The sequence below is a fragment of the Alosa alosa genome, chromosome 18 (assembly GCF_017589495.1).
Source record: "Alosa alosa isolate M-15738 ecotype Scorff River chromosome 18, AALO_Geno_1.1, whole genome shotgun sequence".
NCBI lineage: Eukaryota > Metazoa > Chordata > Actinopteri > Clupeiformes > Clupeidae > Alosa > Alosa alosa.
Window position 1 is genome coordinate 29,625,068 of NC_063206.1, and position 21,439 is coordinate 29,646,506.

Sequence of the window (21,439 nt, forward strand, 5' to 3'; positions counted from 1 at the left end):
AATATTATTATTTGTGGTTTAACACTTAGGTTAGATGATTATAGGTTCAACAAGCTAAATCTCTGGGTAGTGTGGTCATACAGTTTCTTATAAGCGTAGCTACACCAGGCACGTAACTGAAGCATTCCGTTCGCGTTGCATCTTCTGCAACAATTAGCTTCCAATAGGTCTAACCAATGGAAGTAGCTACACCTGGCGCGTGGCCTGTAGGCTACGTAAAAAAAAAAATAGACCATTCCTCTAATGGATTTTACCAGAGCCCTTCCTATTAGACATTCTCTGATTTTACACGTCGCAAACAGAACACTTCAGTTACGTGCCTGGTGTAGCTTCCTGTAATATAGGCTAGCCTAAGCCTAGCTTGTGCTCTTTTCATGCATGCTAACGTGAATAATATGAACATGCTATTTTGTAACAGTCGTTAGGTGGAAAAGTTTGTTTGTACTTACAGCCTGTGAGCTGGTGGTCGATTGTTGTGACGTACAGGTCCAGGTTTTCAGAACATCGATGCAAAACCACTTTCTAACTGTAGGCAGGCACAGTGAGTGTGGTCGAAATGATTGGAACACAGAACTAATGTTGCACTATAGTTCGGTGTTGGTGTTCCAACGATAAATTCCAACCATTTCTTCCTCAACTCTTCTTTCTAAGGCAAGACATGCAACATTGATGTGTTATTGCCACAAATAACACAGGCACGAATTTGTTCCGCCATGTTTGCAGCTTGCTATTAGCTCCAACTAGCTGCAGAGAGACAATCTCCTGGCCAAAATCTTCCTGTCTTCCTGTGGGCGGTCACAAGTCAAGGTGGGCGAGGCCATGAATAATTGTTTTCCCGGGCGGGAGTCTGGGGAAGGGCTTTTTCTGATTCGCTTGTTTTTTCCGTGTATTTTCTTTCATTGGCTAATGCGGGCAATGGGGGTAGAAGATCATTTTCACGTGCAGCATGCATATGCAACTTGGAGTGAGCTATAGTATTTCGAAAGGAACAAGTATTTAAACGGTTTCTCGGTGAATGAGACCTTTAAGGATATTTCAGCCTGGATGAAAGATCGGCACCTTCAGCTTGACTCTACTTCACTGACCCCAACTAGATCAGCACGTAACTTGATAATTAAGGCGTACTGTACATCCCCAACCACCCACTGCGGTCTTCTGATGAGCGCCTGTTGTGTCGACCAGTTATAAACACTAGGTCTAATTCAAGACTCTTTTCCTCAGTGGTTCCATGTTGGTGGAATGAGTTGCCCAGTGCTCTCCGTTCCTGTAGTAGTTTTGGGTCGTTTAAGAGGGGTCTAAAGACATTCCTGTTCAACATGCACTTAGTTCTTTAAGCGCATCTTATGCGTTATGATTTGTATAATATTGTTTTATTTCCATTAGGCTGTTGATTAATTTGACATCATTGTTTATTATTGATATTCTCCTTAATGTAGTCTTACCATGTAATTGTTTTTATATTATTGATTGAATGGAGATTATTGTTTATTATTGCTTTTTCCCTCATTTTCATTGCTTATTTTATTACTGTAGGCTATTGATTGAATTGACATTGTTGTTTATTAGAGTGCATGAAAATACAATCTACTGTTATCCGATTTCTTCTTCTTCTTCTAACGCTTTTTCCGCGTCTAATGCGGCTTCAACCGTTTAACGTAGAAACTTCATTCAAACTGCGTTACGTAGGTCTTACTTAGGACAGGTGTGGAATGTATTTTTCCTATTTGTAACTTTTATACTTTTTGAACTATTAATTACAAACTACTGAAAATTTCCCCATAGACTTAACATGGCCGATTATGGCATCACAATAGGGCACTTGGAATCCTATGCCAAGTGTTCCGGCCAGAGCCATATGGTTCCGGCCACCTCCAGCAACTGTCCGTCTCAGGCTTTAAGCATACAATCTGGCTCTCTTAAGACTACAGATCCTGTTCAACTGTTTCCTCCTCCCACAACTGTTTCAAAATAAAAGTCTCCACTACAATAATTCCCTATTAAATAATTTAACCATTTAAACTATCCAACTATTTAACTGTTCAACTATTCCAACTGTCAGTTATCATCAACTATGCCTCTAGCAAACAGTACTATATTAAACCACCACCTACCTAGCAACCAGTTTAGCAACCATTGAAATTAAGCATCTATGTCAGTTTCCATAGCAACCAACATGATTATACTAGCAAACCACTGTAGTAACTCCTTTATTTCTGATAGTAGCCACCATGGACACCCTAGCAACAACTTCAAGTACCCTAGCAACAGCCTAGCAACCACATTCACAGTTAAAACCTAGCAACCAGCTTAGCAACCACCATACTACTCTACTACTCTAGCAACAGTCAGTTGTCATCAACTTTGACTCCCGTCAACTGTTTCCTCTGCCCACAACTGTTTCAAAATAAAAAAGTCATCACTACAATAATTCTATATTAATTTTTTTTACCATTTTAACTATCCAACTATTTAACTGTTCAGCCTTTCAAACTGTCAGTTGTCATCAACTATGACTCCCACCAACTGTTTCCTCTGCCCACAACTGTTTCAAAATAAAAGTACTCACTACAATAATTCCCTATTAAATAACCTAACCATTTTCACTATCCAACTATTTAACTGTTCAGCCATTCCAACTGTCAGTCGTCATCAACTACAACTCCCGCCAACTGTTCCCTCTGTCCTCAACTTCAAAATAAGTCCTCAATACAATAATTCCCTATTAAATAATTTAACCATTTAAACTATCCAATTTTTTAAATGTTCAACTATTCCAACTGTCAGTTGTCATCAACTACAACTCCCCACCAAACTTTTTTCTCTATCTGACCTCCATCTTTTTACTTGGATTAGATTTTAAACAATATTGAACAATATTTTATTCAGCAGCCATTTTTCCATTTTCATGCACTCGTAATTCCCAGGAATTACATTATCTAGTTATTGCTATTCTCCTTATTATAGTTTGACCAACATTCTAATCTTTTCCCTGTTAATTTTTAAATAAAAAAAAAAAAATAACAAAAGCCTAGCCTGCAACTCTACTCTATAGGCGTCTGAAGGGAGGTTTACCAACATACTACTGTTACACTCCTAAAGCCCCCTAAACCTTACTCCTGATCCGGGTCATGGTCTAGGATTCCTACACAGTGGACCACCCCTCCACCCTCGTTTTGTTTTCGTTGTTGAAATTTGGGAAGGAACCTTGCCTTGCATTTAAAAAACAATAACTGAACTGCGGATTTGCTTAACTACTTGGGCTGTCTGACGGGAGTGTTGGCAGTTATGAGTTATACCTAACAAACATTCATGCTTAAAGGGATACTCCAGCGTAAAAACAATCAAAACAAAATAGCCTTACACACGGCGGTATAGTATCCATGGGCATCCTACAGATAAACCGAAGTATTGCAAACTTAAACCATAGGACATTAGAACAATCATTTTGAACCATGCACCTGGCGTCACTTATTCCGCTGTCAAACTAGGAAAAGTGAACTAGACACTCCCTAGATACACCTGAACCATATGCTTCAAACAGGGCCCTGAAGGTAACAAATTGAACACTAAAATGAGATCTAGTGCTGGGCGGTATACCGGTTCACACCGTAAACCGGTGTATATTTTCATTATGATATGAATTTTTAATATACCGCCATACCGGTGTATTTGATTAGGCCTACACAACGTTTGGAACGCTGCGCCGCGCGACAGTGTTTCAGACCGGACTTTTTTCACACGCACGCATTGTGCGACTGCGAGGCAGGCATAGTGAGGGTAAACCCAAAACACCTTAAGTTTTTCCCCTGAAGTATGACCCTTAAGGCTTAATTTATCCTTAGGTAAGGGGTTTATTTAAGGGTGTTGCACAGAATACCTGAAATTGTTTCTTTAGTTAAGGAAAAAACGTTAAATGATACTGCATTGAAAGGGATTTACCGTCACGAAAATTCTATTGAGATTGTTCAATAGCTGTAACTAGCTGGCTAGTAGGTGATGTCGTTAGTTAGCAACCCACCGAACACAGTGAAGTTTAATGATCTTATCATTTATCTCACCTTAAGAATATTCGCTGAAATTATCCAGGTAGCAAGTAAAGCATGTTATAGACATGAACTGAGCAATTCTAGCTGGCTAGTTAGAAATGATCCTGACTTGTCATCAGTGCACCAAAACAAACTTTTTTGTTAATGTTTTGCCTAGCGAACCGAACCGAAGCTCATGGCAGGCTAACAAGACATCTACATCTACATGAAGTTAATGTTAGCCTACCACTAACGTCATGCAAACCACACAATAACAATAAGGCATGTTTCTGATAGGCCTATTTGAAAGAGTAAGCATATTAGCAGAGAGGTTTTAAAAAATATATAATTATTGCAAGTTGCACTACTTTTTGTATTGGTTTTATACGTTTTATTGGTTATATAAGATGTTTGTGAAATTTGCACAGTAAAAGTTATGTATTTTGATTGCAATTGTCTTTGCATTCTGATTAGATTCTTCATTAGAATCATGAGTGGCTCTTTGTAAACAGCATCATTTTCTGGGGGCATGCAAAACTGCATTACCACTAGTGTGGAGTTATTCTACATCATGACAGTAAAATAGACCATCCTTAGTCAATGTACTGCAGCAATTCCTCTCTCAACCTGTAGAAAATGCTGTGACCATCTGATTATGCATGAAAAAAAAATACCGTCATGTACCGTGAAACCGTAAGAATTTTGAAAAATACCGTGATATACATTTTTGGTTATACCGCCCAGCACTAATGAGATCTAGAGGTTATACAGTATGTGTTCTTTGAGCAATTGTCAACATGTTAGATACTAATACTTTTAAATGTGACCATTTTTGAACACTTAATAAATCTTACTGTGACGGGGCGCATAGCTACCACCACCGCAGCGACACGCTGCTTACGTTAACTGAGACTGAGCGTGAACGTCAGCTTACGTGTTTGTTATGTCTGTCTTCCATGCCATTCATCTGCTTATGTTTCATATCTGTTAACCATGTCATTCATCATACAATTTCAGTAATTCCCGTTGCTGTTAATTAGACGTCTTAAAACATTCAACACAACGGTGAATTTGCCTGGGCTACTTTTATCCATTACAACTCTTTACAGTTTAAAATCATACATTTCCATTCATTGTCATTTACGTTAAAATAAGCACTCGTCAAACCTGTCTTGTCACACCAATGTTGTGTTTATTTTAAGTTAAAACCATACAGCAGAAAAGTCACATTGCAAAATGTTTGTCTCACCAGCGTTCAGCGTCTCGTCTTCTGTTTGTTTTGGTAAGAGATTTCCCGTGCCAAGTTCCGGGTTTATTAATGTGTTGACTTCCGGGTTCACCGGAAGTGAACCCGTGTTTTAATAAATTAATTTGTATAGACTGTTAAAAGAATGTTGGCTATGCCGACTGGAATTAAGATGTTTAAAATATGTCACATATAATTGTCCAGATATTTGGAGTGTTTTCTAGCTGTTTTAGCTCATTTGTTGTTAGCTCACCAGTGATACCCCCTGTACTTTTGACCGAGTTGGTATGATCCAATTCAGAGAGGCACTTGGGCCTAATTTAAGCCTCCCCAGTGAGTTGGTAGTAGGCCTGGCAAACTCGATTCCTTTTAAGGATCCGGGTTATTCTGAGTCACTCACTAAACTGATCCGGGTTGTGCGAGTCACTTGAGTCACTTGAGTCAGTATTGCTAAATCGCCAAGAAAACTCAGTCCTAGCCCATTGTCTCTAACCACTAACGTAGTATGAAGTTCTGTGGATTCACTCGGTGCAGACTCAGTATTTCAGATGTACGAAGGTGATGTTTTAGTCTGCCATGTTACCGTCTTTACAGTATGACAGCAGAGTTTTCTGCAGTGTTTCCCTTAAATGAAAGTGGAGTTGATAAACAAAGATGGACCAAGACTTTTGGCTACCAGTGTAGTAACAAGTATTTATTTTAAAGTGGCATACCTAATAAAAGAAACAAACAACATTTAGCCACGCATAGGCAATGTTGTAATCATAGATGGAAAAAATGCAAACTGTGCAAATAAATTTGAAAGTGACCAAGAATACAAAAAAATGCAACATGTGCAAATCAATTAAAAGATTGACCAAGCATACAAAAATGCAAAATGTGCAAATTACTGGAACAATAATACAACAACAATAAAATATAACAATACAATAAATTAAATACAAAAACAACAATCAAATGGAACAAACATGCAAAATGTGCAAATAATAAATGCTAAGAGAAAACAAAATAACTATTTACATTATAAGTACTGCTTCATCATTATTATATGTTGGCATTTAAAAATGCCAACTGGCTCACTTTCGTAGTGCTGAGGCTGCACCTCCTCTGTGAAAGGATTTGCCCTGTTTTGGAAAAGATCCTCTCTGAGGGCACAGAGGTGGCAACAATGCAGAGCCTAGTCTGTATGACTGTGCTCAAGTTTTTGTACACCAGTGCTCTGACTTTCCACCACTGCAGTGGGTCAGTTGTGCGGGGGATAAGCTGCTCTGATAAAAATCCTTTGATCTCAAGCATGGCCTCAGTTAAAGGGTTTTGATTGTCTGGGCGTAAACTAGTCACCCTCTCTTCAAAGTCAGCCCAAACTTGAGGTACTGACTGACGTTTGGGGCTTGCTTCAGCAGCAGCAGCTGTGCCATCCTCACTCTCTTCAGTGGCCGATGTTGGTGCTGCCGCCTAAGCGGTTGCCCCCACCACTCTTGACATGGTGTCGTCTGCGTTCCTCTCATTTACAAAGGCATGTTTTTTGAACAGTGGGTCCAAAAAAGTTGCCTCGGCCAAGACATGAACACGCTCAATGTTTGCGAAACGCTTTTCTAGTTCAAAAGCTAAAGTGCCAACAAGCCTTCTCACTGGTTCAGTCTTGGGAGGATATTTCTGCCTGTGAGCAATAATCCTCTGAAGCCCACGGGCAATCAAAATTGCTTTGGAGCCCGTCACATAGCTGTGAGAAAACAAATAATAAACCATGATCAGTGTATGCTGAGCAAAAGACAGTATTTACATTTTTTTTTCAATAATAATAGGTCTTATGAAAGACAATCACTCTATGTATAGTACATTTACTTCCTTTAATTTAAGTAATTATCTTACAGAGTTATGGGTTTTATATGATTAGTTTAAAACTCATTTTTTTCTTTTCTGATATTTTATATTTGTATTGATGTTATTGTTATTATTATGCTTTATGTAGGTTTTTAAACTGTTAACTCTACTTTTACTATTGTAATGTTAATATTCTGTAAGTTACTTTGGACAAAATGTCTACAAAATACTATAAGTATAACTATAAAAACCCATTGTATATGTACAGTATATTTTACATACCTCTCTGAGCTCATTTCTACTGTGACCTCCTCAAAGGGCTGTAGCACATCACAGGCCTCCTCCACTGTTTCCCACTCAGCCAGAGTTAGTGCTGGCAGCTGTGGGTTCACCAGTGCCAGTGTGGAGACCAGGGGCTCTTTAATTTTCAGCATACGCTGGAGCATGTAAAATGTGGAGTTCCAGCGTGTTACCACATCTTGCTTTGGTCGCAATGTAGCCTGTCCCATTTGCTGCTGGACCTCACGCAGCTTTGCAGAGGCCACTGTGCTTCTGCGCACATATTCTACAATGGCCTTCACCTTTTGAATTACAGAAACTATGTCAGGCTGCTGAAGAGCATTCCTGACCACCAGATTGATTACATGTGGCAAAACAACTGATGTGGTTCCACTTCAGAAGCTCCCTCACAGCCTTTAGGATGTTGCTAGCATTGTCTGTAACACAAGCAGCAATCTTGTCTTTTATGCCCAACTCTTGAGTCACAGTATCCAATTTGTGTGCCAGATGCTCTGCAGTGTGGCTTTCTGTCACTATAAAGCAGTCCAATAAATTGGACACTTCAACTGGAAATCTTGAATATAGTGACATGTCACCGACATGTAGCTGGTTGTTGTGCTGGAGGTCCAGCAATCTGTGGTAAGGCAAACAGCAGGAGCAGTCTTGATTCTGTCTTTAAGGTCTGCTCTGACTTTTTCATACAGATTAGGCAGCAACCTGTTAGAAATTGTGCCTCTGCTTGGTAAGATGTATGAAGGGTCCAGTGCATGTGTATATGCTCTGAAGCCCCTGTCATCCACAATTGAAAATGGCTGAAAGTCAATGGCAATCATCTTGGTGAGGGCTTCATCAACTTTGCTCTGCTGCAAAGGTTGAATTGGCCGTCTCACAAATGCCCCCATTGTAGCTTGTGTCCGCCTTCTTACAATTTGTGGTGTTGGAACTGCCACCCCAGTGCTGGTAGATGCCGTTGCAGATGTAGTTGCAGCTGTAGCTGCCTCTGTTGTTGTTGCTTCTGCTGCTCCTGCTGTTGCTCCTTCGTTTGTGTCTTCAAGCAGTGCAGTGGGGTGCTTAGTTTTCAAATGCCTCCTCATGTTGGATGTGGATCCTCCATGACTTGAAATAAGGTTTTTGCAAATCTTGCATTTAGCCTGAGTTTTGCTCTCCTGGTCAAAGTGCATCCACACATTGCTCTTCTTTCTGGTGCTCATTTTCAAAAACTCCTTGAAATGAACCTCCAAATTATCTTGACACCACTCTCACTTCTCTTGTCACTTCTCTCTGAGGGGTTTACAAGAGAATCTTGGACTTGGGGGTTGGGGACAATAGGTGGGGGATGGGGACTACCCCCTTACCTCCCAATCAGATAGGCCTGTTATTGGGGTAAGGGGTCAAGGGGGCCGGTCAAGTACATTACCACGGCAACTTCACTCACTCAGTATCTTTCCGTGCAGCCAAGGGGCAGAGGGTCAAACAGCCAGATACATTACAAAAGAGAGGGGGGAAGGGCTTTATGACACTACCTGAATAACAACATGTTGTCAAATAAGCTTAAAGAAACCTATTAGAATTAATTGCTCTTTGTGGACAGAGAGGGTACATTATAATAATTCATTCTTTGTTGTTGTTTTGTTAACAATAGAAAAGTTTGCTTAGGTCTAATGCTGCTCTACTACAATGTGTATTACCACTACTGGATACTCATAGGCTACTACTAATGGGATTCTAATAGTAATAACCTATTATATTAATAGGCTGCTAATATTAGGCAACATATAATTACTAGTTAATATTACCTAATAGCTGTGAGGTAACAATATAATATAATATGCATCAAACCTGCACCCACTCACTGGAAGGAAGCTGTTTGAGCCAGACTGTTTATTTATTTATTGTCCTAGTCTCCTAAGCAATAGGCTTTTAATGTAGGCATAGACATAGAAACAGGGACGTAGAAATGCCCGCAGTGAACACATTATTAAGTCAAGTACCTCAAAAGTGGAGAACATATCAATTTGTACAATTCTACATTTAAAGTTGTTATTATAAACAGTGACCAGACCACCTCCACGACCAGTAGCCCTAGGGGAATTCATGAAGCTGCAGTGAGGAGGGCAGAGTTCACCAAGTGGAATGACGTCATTTCTGCTGAGCCAAGACTCCGTTATAAACAGAAAGTCCAGGTGATGAGACGTGAAGCGGTCGTTTAAAATTAAAGTCTTGTTACAGATAGATTGTGCGTTCAATAATGCAAATTTGGCGGAGGAGGGTCTTTATGCATACTGCAGAACTTCCTGCGGTGAACCAGCTGTGAGAACCTTTACCTTCGAATGAAGGTCTTGGCGTGATTCAGGGAAGCAGTCTGACATGGTGATGTGACATTCTCAGCAGCTCCATCGAAGTTGTCCAAGATGTGAGAGACAGATTTCGCTGCGTTGTTGGTCGCTGTAGATTCTCCACTGACACTGTTGGGGGCGAGTTGATTGCGGGGCCGGACTGCTCTGGAAAAACCGCGTTGATTAGGCAAGAAATCCCATGGAGATGATGGAGGGATGTTTTCGTCTGTCGCACGGATGATAGAGCGGCGTGCGCCTCTGTGCAAGTAAGCGTTTTCGCGGCGGAGGATCCCCGCTGCCGGCAGAGGTGGAGCACCTCGATGTTGATGGTGTCGGTGGAGGCGAACTGTCGGGTTCAAGGGGTGTGTACTGAAAGCCCCCATAGCCAAAACACAAACTCCGACCACGGCTTGATGCATCAGCCAGTCCAAAGTGTGCAGTTTAATCACCCTAGCTAGCGCGAAGCCTCAATCTCCGGCTGGTCAGTCAACCGACTAAACCAGCAGCTGGACGATCAACCCGACTATATGAACCCAAGCGTATTCAGGATAGAAAAGGAGAGAGACACTAGCAAGCTCGAATCCAGCACAGCTTCCACCCCACAAGCAGACAGCAAGTCCAATAGCAGTGAAGGCCTTGCTGATGGCAATCGGCAGTGGGGAAAAAAATAAATAAATAAAAAATGCTGATCACCAGGCGAAAAAAAAAAAAAAAAAAAAAAGCGCGCAGGTAGCGTTAGAACTTCGGACTAGAGGCAGACTTCATAAAACGCAATAAAAGTGTGGAAAAACAAAATAATCAGTTTAAATAAAAAAGGCTATCTATAACTGTACAGCTGAATTAACGAATCTACAATAATTGAAGAAAAATAATCAGGAATAAAATAGTAAAATATTAGGGCCCGAGCACCGAAGGGCGCACTTTTTACCCCCCCCCCCCATTAATGCACAAATAGGCTGACACCAGACATAATTTCACTGCATTTCTTACTTCCAGTAACTATATGCATGTGACAATAAACTTCCTTGTATCCTTGTATAAGCATGTTATTCCAGAAGTGAAAGAATGGCTTTTGTTGTGGATTTGCTTTTCACCTCGACGAGGAGTTAGGCTACTCGCTCGTCTACAGATCCACTCATGACAACGTAGCCGGCTGATTCGGCTGACTCGCACTCATAACAACTTAACCGGCCCGCCCTGCTGATCCAACTGACCCGGCTAGCCTGAGCAGCTCCATAGAGCTTGCAATGTTTCGGACTGTCTTCGTGACCTAATTGCATTTTAAAGTAGGCTATGCCTACGTGTAAAACATTGTATGTTATTTCAGAAGTGAAAGAATGGCTTTTGTTGTGGATTTGCTTTTCACCTTGACGAGGAGTTACTCGCTCATCTACAGATCCACTCATGACAACGTAGCCGGCTGATTCGGCTGACTCGCACTCATAACCGGCCCGCCCTGCTGATCCAACTGACCCGGCTAGCCTGAGCAGCTCCATACAGAGCTTGCAATGTTTCGGACTGTCTTCGTGACCTAATTGCATTTTAAAGTAGGCTATGGCTACGTGTAGAACATTGTATGTTATTTCAGAAGTGAAAGAATGGCTTTTGTTGTGGATTTGCTTTTCACCTTGACGAGGAGTTACTCGCTCATCTACAGATCCACTCATGACAACGTAGCCGCACTCATGACAACATAACGTAACCGCCGCCCGGCGATCCGACTAACCCGGGTATACAAAGCAGCTCCATTAAGAGCGTGCAATGTTTCGGACTGTCTGCGCGACCTAATTGCATTTTAATATGCTACATCTATACACCATATCTAAAGTATGCCTAGGCTACATGCAGAACATTGAATGTTATTTCAGAAGTGAAGAATGGCTTTTGTTGTGGAATTGCTTTTCACTTTGAGGAGGAGCTACTCCTAGTCTACAGCCACTCATACAACGTAGCCGTAGCCGACTCGTACTCAATGTAGCCTAACTGGCCGGCTGATCCGACTAACCCGGATTGCTACTCAGCAGCTCCTGAGTCCCATGGTCTGTTTCCGGCTCTGCGGGAAGTAAACCAGTTATCTCGGACTGCCTGCTCACTCAGTCGCTTGAGTTGATTTGTGGATGTGGTTATCCTACCTACGAAATTGTTACATTTTTGGCAGCTATGATGGCTAGTAGGCTAGCTAATGTTGCAAGAGGTTTGTGTGTGGCGCTGTTTATCGTTTTAGATTGAATTGTAGTAGGACTCAACTGATCCGAGTTAATGATACTAGAGACTCGCGACTCATGGGTTAATTTAAAGATACGGGTGAAAGATCTGAGTGAATCGCGACTCTAACAGGCTTAGTTGGTAGGGAGAGCAGGTCATGGACAGACGTGAGTCTTGTAGCTCTCTTTCCTAAGGTAATGTTGACTGGTGCAAAGTCATTGTTATTGTTGTCTAGACATCTTTTGACTATCATGTCAGTTTATTTTCTTTATTCAAAAAGTTTTTGTTTTCCTTATTTTTATCTTTTATTTTTTTTGCTTTGTTATTATTTATGAATAATTAATTGCCTACGGGCCATAATTTGGGAAAAATAAAATCCCATCTTCTACACAATCCACCTTGAGTCCTTCCTGAGAGTGTTCCACCTTTTGCTCAACCCGCCTCGACACACTTACCCTTAACACTTTCTTAAAGGATAATAAAACCAAGCATACATTTTCTATCTTGCATCCTATAACACCCAAATGTCTTTGTTAAAAAAAAGTATATCTAATCATCTAAAAAAAGTATATCTAATCATCTGACAAGATAACATGGTGGTGTTTGGTTAAATATATTTATAGTAATACATACTTAAATTTGAAAATGGTATGATCAACTTTATGCGTTTTATAAAGAAATATTGTTTAAAATGCAATTAATCTCATAAATGACCTTTATGAATCATGGAAATGCTTTAAGAAAATTCTAATAAATATATTTAGAAGGTAAGGAAATTCCTATGTTATCATAAAACTTCTTATTGGGGGGCAAGCAGCGAAGCTGCGTGGCAACCCATACTGCCCTACAAAGCCAAAAGGCAGTAATGTCATTTTTGGTCGAAAATGAGTTAATGTCATTTTTGGGATATTAAAGACTTCCTTTATCATGTGGATAAATATCTATACTCAATTTGACTGTTTTTTTTTGTTTTTTTTAAATAGAGGGTTGTGTTCACCGTAACTCCCAAAACCATACAAGCAACCATGGCAGAGAGCCACAACTGCAGTTACTGTTCTTTGGCTTTGTTCTTTGACGTACAAGTACAGTTACCATACTCTGCCTTTGGTAGCAAATATTGATTATATGTCAGTTACTGCCTTTTGCCTTTGCACGACTCCTTATTTTTAGTACATAATACAAAGGCAGAGTACAGTATCTGACAAATAAGGGTCAACGGTCAACTTTGAGCACAAGTTTTTTTTATATACACACATTTCTTCATCAGGGCAACAATTCACCAGATTTTTATTGCTCTACCTATAATACATTTGTGTAGACAAAACAAAAAACTCATTTTTCTCAGTTTGACACTCTGGTCAGTTACTGCCTTTTGCCTTTGTAGGGCAGCATAGTGATTCTAGCTTTTCCTATTATTAACATCTTTCCTCTGCCATTGAAGTCTATGGCAGCCCATAGAACCGTCTGGTGAAAAGTTGTGAAATTTGGCACACTTATTCTACTCATAGCACTGATCACTTTCACCAATGTACAGACCCCAGACCCCAAAACTCTAGCGCCACCAACAGGTCAAAAATCATCAATTTTTTAACAACATTAATGCAAGAAGCTCCGCAAAACTTAGACCTACGAAGCTGAAACTTGCAGAGTTGATTAAGGCAAAAGGTACTGCCCCACCCACCAATTCCCAAGACTTTACCATGCTTGCTGTAGCGCCACCAACAGGCCAAGGTGCAAACTTTCCAAAAGTTTCACGGGTCTCAAATTTTGTCCGTTTCTCACGAAACTTGACACACATGATCTTCAGACCAAGCCTCACAAAAGTTAGAAGTCAGATTTTTCAATTTCAAAAGTGTCGGCAGGTGAGAGCCAATCAAATATGGCGGCAAAGCCGCCACACAGGAAGTCAACTCATATCTCTTCAGTGCCTTGACTTATAAATTCCAATCTTGGCACATGCCATCAGAGCATGGCCCTGACCCTGACGATGACCACAAGGGGCACTATAATTCGCAACACTTTCTTGTATCGACACCAAACTTGGTATGTAGACTTGGGACCACATCCTGAGGACGCACAATAAATTTAGTCACCGTTGACCACAAGGGGCGCTATAATTAACAACACTTTCCTCGAACAATACATTTAGATCGTATCGACACCAAAGTTGGTACATGGAAACTTGGTAATGTCGACTCGACCACATCCTGAGGACGAACAATACATTTAGTCACCGTTGACCACAAGGGGCGCTATAATTGGCAACACTTTCTTGTATCGACACCAAAGTTGGTACATGGACTTGGGACACCATCCTGAGGACACGGAAAAACCTTTCGACTTTCGACCACTAGGGGGTCACTAAAGTCACAGGAAATGAGCTAATATCTTGGCAAGGCTTTCAGATATCAGAAGCAAACTTGGTTCATGGACTCGGGACCACAAACTAAGGACGCACAATAAATTTAGTCACCATTGACCACAAAGGGCGCTATAAGTAGCCACACTTTCTCGTATCGACACCAAACTTGGTACGTAGACTCGGGACCACATCCTGAGGACGCACAATACATTTATTCACCGTTGACCACAAGGGGGGCTATAATTAACAACACTTTCTCGTATCGACACCAAACTTGGTACGTAGACCTTTAGGCAATTGGCAGGCGAAGCAGTTGATTCCTCGGCAATGTCAAATTTATCTGCCATCTCGGCGGCTCAAGTATCTGCAACAACCTTGGCCCCCTCATTGCTGCGAAGGCAGCTATATTTTTGTTAATTGTTATTGTGTTTTGGTAGTGACACATTTTGGGAGAAGGAAAACATTCTAAAACTGTACAAAAAGACAATATGAAATTAAAATGTCCAATTGTTAGAAATGTGTACCTTAGATGTTATACAATGCATGTGAATAAAAAGGTTTGGGGGAAAAAAAGTGATGAGGTTGAAAAAATGTTTCAACCTCTGCATTTGCACGAATTCAGTAGAATGGTCATCCAAACATCCCCTTCCTGATCAGTTTCTTTAAACAGCCAGACCCCTCATCTAATCTACAACAAATAAATAAACAACATTACTGTAACAGTTAAATACATTAAGTCCAAATACATGATAAATGTTATATTATTTGACCAATTTTAATGTTACATTATAGCCTGACGAGCCAGACCCACATTAAAATGTAGGGTCTGGGCACTCACCGTTTGCAGTGCTCAGTCCGAGGGGCGGGATAATCAGTTGTCTTTCAAATTTCCTCTGCACGCAATAGGAAATATTCAAGTAGCAGGGAATTCAAGCCAAACCGTTGCAACTCTGCCATCAATCATTATGTTAAGCCCACCTAACGACCTGATTAAGTTTCGAATTTCTGGAGCTCACAAGCCAACGGAGAGTTGCTAGACTAGTCCTGGCAGCAAATGTAATTTTGCGGCCGCTAGGGGCGTGTCTAGATTTCTAGGCTAGTTACCAGACATGTGGACTCGAGTCACATGACTTGGACTCGAGTCAGACTCGAGTCATGATTTTAATGACTTCAGACTTGACTTGATAAAATTCGGCATGACTTGCGACTTGACTTGGACTTGAATACTATTCACTCGAGACTTGATTTCGGACTTTGCCTCTTTGACTTGTGACGACTTGACATGTCTCGAGTCAAAACTAAATTTCCTGATCGTGGACCAGTCACCCCAGAGATGCTTTCCCTCACTAAAAAAAAAAAAAAAAATAGCGGAGACAAGCGGCCAGTCCAGAGCACAGTTCAGTGCTGCCGCTACCCCCACATGCGTTACGCACTGTGTGTAGGGCACCAAGAGACAGAGAAACGACCAACATTTAGCTAATAACTAGTAGCTTTACTGCAAACTGATTTGCACTCTTGTTAGAGAACGTTTACAATGTCAAAATGCACCAACAGCATGTTACATAAAGATGATACTTTTCGAGTCCTCTCCATTAAGATCCAACTTGAACTTATGCTAGCCTACTCCATTTAATTGAGAACCCCATCTAAGCACGCACGAGAGGGAGAGAAAACGAGTGGCAGGTTCCAGCTGGCTTGTCATTGTTGATGATGATGATTGATATTTTCTTTTAAATATAAGAAACGTATAAAAGGAAATCATGAAGGCAACAAATACGAGATTAGGGGAAATTGCGGATTTATCCGGTTCTCACTACTGTTATAAACTATGAGATCCAGGTCACTATGACATAGGCTGCACTCACTGTGATTTGGAAAGTGGACAAGAATATGAAGAGTTGTCTTTGCCTTTGTTTAATGGAAATGGTGAGTCTTGAAGTAGGCCTATTCAATAATTTGTTTACATGAAGCACATTGATATGCCGATCGAAAGGCATTCCACTCAGCTAGCTAGGTGGCTACTGGCTACCAGGCTCATAATTCACATTTAATTGCAAACAGAAAATGTCAAGCAAGCATCATGTCATACATGCATCTATTTCCAAAGGAATGAAAGCTGTTTGTGCCAATTTAATATAATGCTTATCATTGTTAATATTGTGCTATTCATGTGGCACAAACAATGTTTGAGTTTGTGGACTAGCCATAGGAATGGAGCTGGTAAAAAAGATCATTATGAGAACGTGTGGACAGTGGCACACAATGGGCTTAAAGTGACAGTGCACCATTTACAAATGAGATAAACAGCATCACATGTGTAGTATTTCTTAAGAAATGAATACTTTAAAACAAAATTACTGTGTCATTATTATCTTTTAAATAATATAAAAGTGTTGACCTTGGCTTCCCTTATGAGTCGCCACTGGCAGACAGCCTAATAAATTGTTTGCAGGCAAATCTGTGGCCTAAGCGCAGTGAAATGCCATCAGTCAAATTATTACTCATCCTTACAGTGGGCTCCGAAATTTGGAAAACAATATTTTTATTTGTCATGTAGCTATCCGTTTTGTGCAGATTACTCAGGTATGCACATGTGTATATTGTATCGCATGCATATATCGTAAAAGATTTCAAGACAGAAACATTGAACATATTTTAATCTGTATTTATAAAAAAAAAATTCTGTGGATTAGATGGAAGTGTTAAAATTATGATCGATAGTCTAATAATGGCATTATTAAGTGAAGAGTACCTGATGACTTGTTCAGGACTTGAAAAAGATTGGGACTTGGACTTGGACTCGACTTGGCTTTGATGAGACTTGGACTTGGACTCGACTTGCCCTTCTCTGTATTTACTTGGGACTTGACTTGGACTTGAGTGCTAAGACTTGGGACTTACTTGTGACTTGCCAAACAGTGACTTGGTCCCACCTCTGCTAGTTACATTACATTCTGTGCCTGAAATCCACCTTTCTGGTGCCAGTTGTTCAGATTTCGCCTATTGGATTTAATCAAACTTTGAAGTATGTATAATGAAGCACAAAAATGTAATTCAGCCATGTAGGCCTAATACAGTGTTCTGTGACATTACCTGTACCTCTGATGGTTGTATGTTTTCCAGTTCATGGCACCTGGCAGAGACTGTCACCAATCTATTCTTGATGTCTTCTGTCTCAGTTTTTAGTGACCGAAGCAGTTTGGCTCGCTCCTCAACTTCTCTAATGTGCAGGTTCATCTGAAAGGACAGGGCACTTAAGTATACTATACTTTATCCTTTCTGATTGCATGAGACTGAAGAGTGAAGTAGATAATTCGGTGTGCCGATAATATTAGCTATTTGCCAGACATGTGGACTCGAGTCACATGACTTGGACTCGAGTCAGACTCAAGTCATGATTTTAATGACTTCAGACTCGACTTGATAAAATTCAGCATGACTTGCGACTTGACTTGGACTTGAATACCATTCACTCGAGACTTGACTCGGACTTTGCCTCTTTGACTTGTAATGACTTGACATGTCTCGAGTCAAAAAATACATTTCCTGATCGTGGACCAGTCACGCCAGAGATGCTTTCACTTCCGCGACGAAAAAACAAAGCACAGTGGACACAAGCGTGCAGAGCATAGTGATCAGTGCTGCTGCTACCACCACACGCATCACGCACTGTGTGTAGGGAATCGAGACAGAAGAAGGACCAACATTAAATAAATAGTAGCTTTATTGCAAACTGATTTGCACTCGTCAGAGAACATTTACAATACCAAAATGCACCAACAGCATGTTACATAAAGATGATACTTTTCGGGTCCTCCCCATTAAGATCCAACTTGAACAAATGCTAGCCTACTCCATATAATTAAGAACGCGTTTCAGCACGCAGGATAGGGAGAGAAAACAGTGGCAGGTTCCAGCTGGCCTGTCATTGTTGATGATGATTGATAACTCCCTTTAAACATAAGTAACATATAAAAGGAAATCATGAAGGCAACAAAGACGAGATTATAGAAAATTGCGGATTTATCCGGTTCTCACTACTGTTATAGCCTAAACTGTGAGAGCCAGGGCACATAGGCTGCACTCACTGTGATTTGGAAAATGGACAAGAATATGAAGAGTTGTCTTTGCCTTCTTGTAATGGAACTGGTGAGTCTTGAAGTCTTCAATAATTCGTTTACATGAAGCACATGATATAGGCTACCGATTGAAACGCATTCCACTCAGCTAGGTGGCTACTGGCTACCAGGCTCATAATTCACTTTTAATTGCAAACAGAAAATGTCTAGCAAGCATCATGTCATTACATGCTTTTATTTCCGAAGGAATGAAAGCTTTTTGTGCCAACTTAATATCATGCTTATCATAATATTGTGCTATATGTGGCACAATGTTAGAGTTTGTGGATTAGCCATACCTATTAGAATGGAGCTGGTAAAAAAAGATCATTAGGAGAACGTGTGGACAGTGGCACACAATGGGCTTAAAGTGACAGTGCCCCATTTACAAATGAGTTAAACATCATCAAACTTTTACCTTTGTGGTTACTCATTCATTTTGTGATTTATGCTGTAAATATGCCATATAAGAAGCCTTAGTCTTTAGGGAGAAAATTTACTTTTTAATCGTAATTAATCTAGATCAAATATTTCTAGTTAATTTCAAAATATGAGATTAACTAGTTATTTTTTTAAGTTAATCGTTTGACAGCCCTAATAAAAATGTAAAATATTTAACCTCAGCAATTTACTAATGTAGCCTATGTGACGATACTTCTCGTCACCATTTATTGTAATCATTAACCATGACCTTGGCTTCCCCTAGGAGTCGCCACTGGTAGACAGCCTAATAAATTGCTTGCAGGCAAAACTGTGTCCTAGCGCAGTGAAATGCCATCAGTCAAATTATTACTCATCCTTACAGTGGACGCCGCAATTTGGAAAAACAATATGCTGCTGTGCTGAGTGTCAGGCAGCTATCCATTTCGTACAGATTACTCAGGTATGCTCATGCGTATATTTCACAGGTATGCGCGTGCATATCGTAAAGGATTTCAAGACAGAAACATTGACCATATTTCAATCTGCATTTATAAAAAAAATACTGTAGATTAGATTGATGTGTTAAAATTATGATCAAAAGTCTAATAATGGCATTATTAAGTGAAGAGCACCTGATGACTTGTTCAGGACTTGAAAAAGATTGGGACTTGGAATTGGACTCGACTTGGCTTTGATGTAAATTGGACTTGGACTTGCCCTTCTCTGTCTTTACTTGGGACTTGACTTGGACTTGACTAGGGGTGGGCGATATATATCGTCTGCGAGAATATCGTGATTGTTGTTTTAACAATGTGCAAATTGACATTATCGAGTATTTAAATTACTTATGGGGAAAAAACACTCGAAATCACGCACTGAAGACTCATAGGCCTACATTCCCAGGAGGCAGGCTATGCGGGAGAAGTGCAGCAGAGCAAGCGTCACGTGATCACTAGTGGGTCACAACGTTGTCCCACGCACGCCTAATGTTTATTTTGTGCAGCAAGAGTAGCCTACTTGGGATTTTATGCGGCTACTTCTGTTCAAGTAGCATTGACGAGACAGTCACATTTTGTCCTACACGGTATTATATGGAGAGAAAACATTAGCCTTTGAGTATTTTAATAGTCAGTTGTAAACAAATAACTATTCTCATGTAACTCTTTTGTAAATGGACTGAAGTTCGCTCTAAATATCTACGTTTACCGATTATGCTAACCGTTAGCATCTCTATGGGATTTCTCATATACATTAGCCATAAGCTAACGCATTAGTTTTTATTCTTTAACTTGGAATGCTAACCTACGTGATTGCTCTAAAACAAAACATATAAGGGAAATAACTGAGATGTAGGCTACTCTGTTGGTCTGCTCTTAGTTTTACAGTGAATCCTAGGTTTGAAAGGAACTTCAGCTTCAGACTTTCTCTTGGGAAACTGTTAGGCCTATTCATCTTCTTTAATGTAGCTGGCTAGACCATGTCATTGCCACACACACAAGTGGGGGCAGAATTGGAAATGTGTCATAGAGTGACAATGCATTGGTTGATTTGGTTAAAAAGTCACAGGTTAGGTTATTGGTTATTATTGTAATAATGCTATTCATAAATAATGAGCTGTAAAGTAACTCAGATTTTAACAAAAACATTTTTTTTAAAGGATATCGACTAATTATCGTTATCGTCAAAATCACAAAAAATATCGAGATATTATTTTTTGTCCATATCGCCCACCCCTAGACTTGACTGCTAAGACTTGGGACTTACTTGTGACTTGCCAAACAGTGACTTGGTCCCACCTCTGCTATTTGCTGATCCTTCATCTAAATTTTCAGTATTGTCTTTTTATTGCCGTGCTTCAAACGTGTGCCAGCTAGAAATAGGCCTATTTTTTACACGACAGGCAGGTGTTTTGGAAGCATTTCCAGCCAAAAGAGACAGTAAAGAGAGTAATAATCAGACTGTCTGCAGCAGCTCCGCATCAGAGACATTTCTGGTATGAATGTTCATATGAAACATGACGCCAGAGAGGGTTAAAGCGGAGCTAGTAGTCAAGGATCTTTGGCGACACTGCAGTTACGAAACAGACAAGCAACCTGGGGTTAATGTGGGCCGGAACGGTCCGGAACTGTGTTCCGGCACCTAAGATAAATGAATAAATAAATATATATTTCCCAACAATGTTATAGTTCATTTGTTTTTTTAATGAATTAATTAATTGTTTTTTGCGTAACATGGCCTCATCTTCACAAACTTCCTTCGCCCTGAAGGGACTTATTTTCCAGATAATGACCTGCAAATAGTTCACAACACACACTGAACTTGAATCAAACATTCTTTGGAGCACAGCTGATCAACTGCTTTCACTTTTGAATGAAGTTCCTTTGCAAGAAGTGACCAGACTACTTGCTGAGTGATATGAAAGACGTGAATCAGAAGTATAAAACCTGTTGCCATTGACAGCAGTCATTATGTTTTCAGCGATAATTAAATGAATATAATTGACTGGTAGAAACCCCATTCAAGTCAATGGATCATTCTACTAGCATTGTGAAGAGGCGGATAATGAATTCAGGTAATTACCGCTGAAAACATATAATGACCGCTGTCAATGGTTTTGTGCT

The 21,439-nt window shown here is 40.2% G+C and overlaps 1 protein-coding gene across 5 annotated transcripts in view; it reads right to left on the reverse strand.

The window, feature by feature from the left end:
• LOC125311190 (centrosomal protein of 55 kDa-like) overlaps nucleotides 1-21,439 on the reverse strand; it is a 71,665-nt gene that overhangs the window by 37,225 nt on the left and 13,001 nt on the right. For 2 of the 5 annotated variants that reach the window (XM_048269011.1, XM_048269010.1), the window contains 2 exons: nucleotides 17,371-17,514; nucleotides 17,179-17,277 (listed from right to left, as the gene is read on the reverse strand). In XM_048269011.1, the coding sequence (XP_048124968.1) occupies nucleotides 17,179-17,277; nucleotides 17,371-17,514 (243 nt within the window). The remainder of the gene's footprint in view (nucleotides 1-17,178; nucleotides 17,278-17,370; nucleotides 17,515-21,439) is intronic. The other 3 variants (XM_048269012.1, XM_048269014.1, XM_048269013.1) reach the window with 3 other exon arrangements.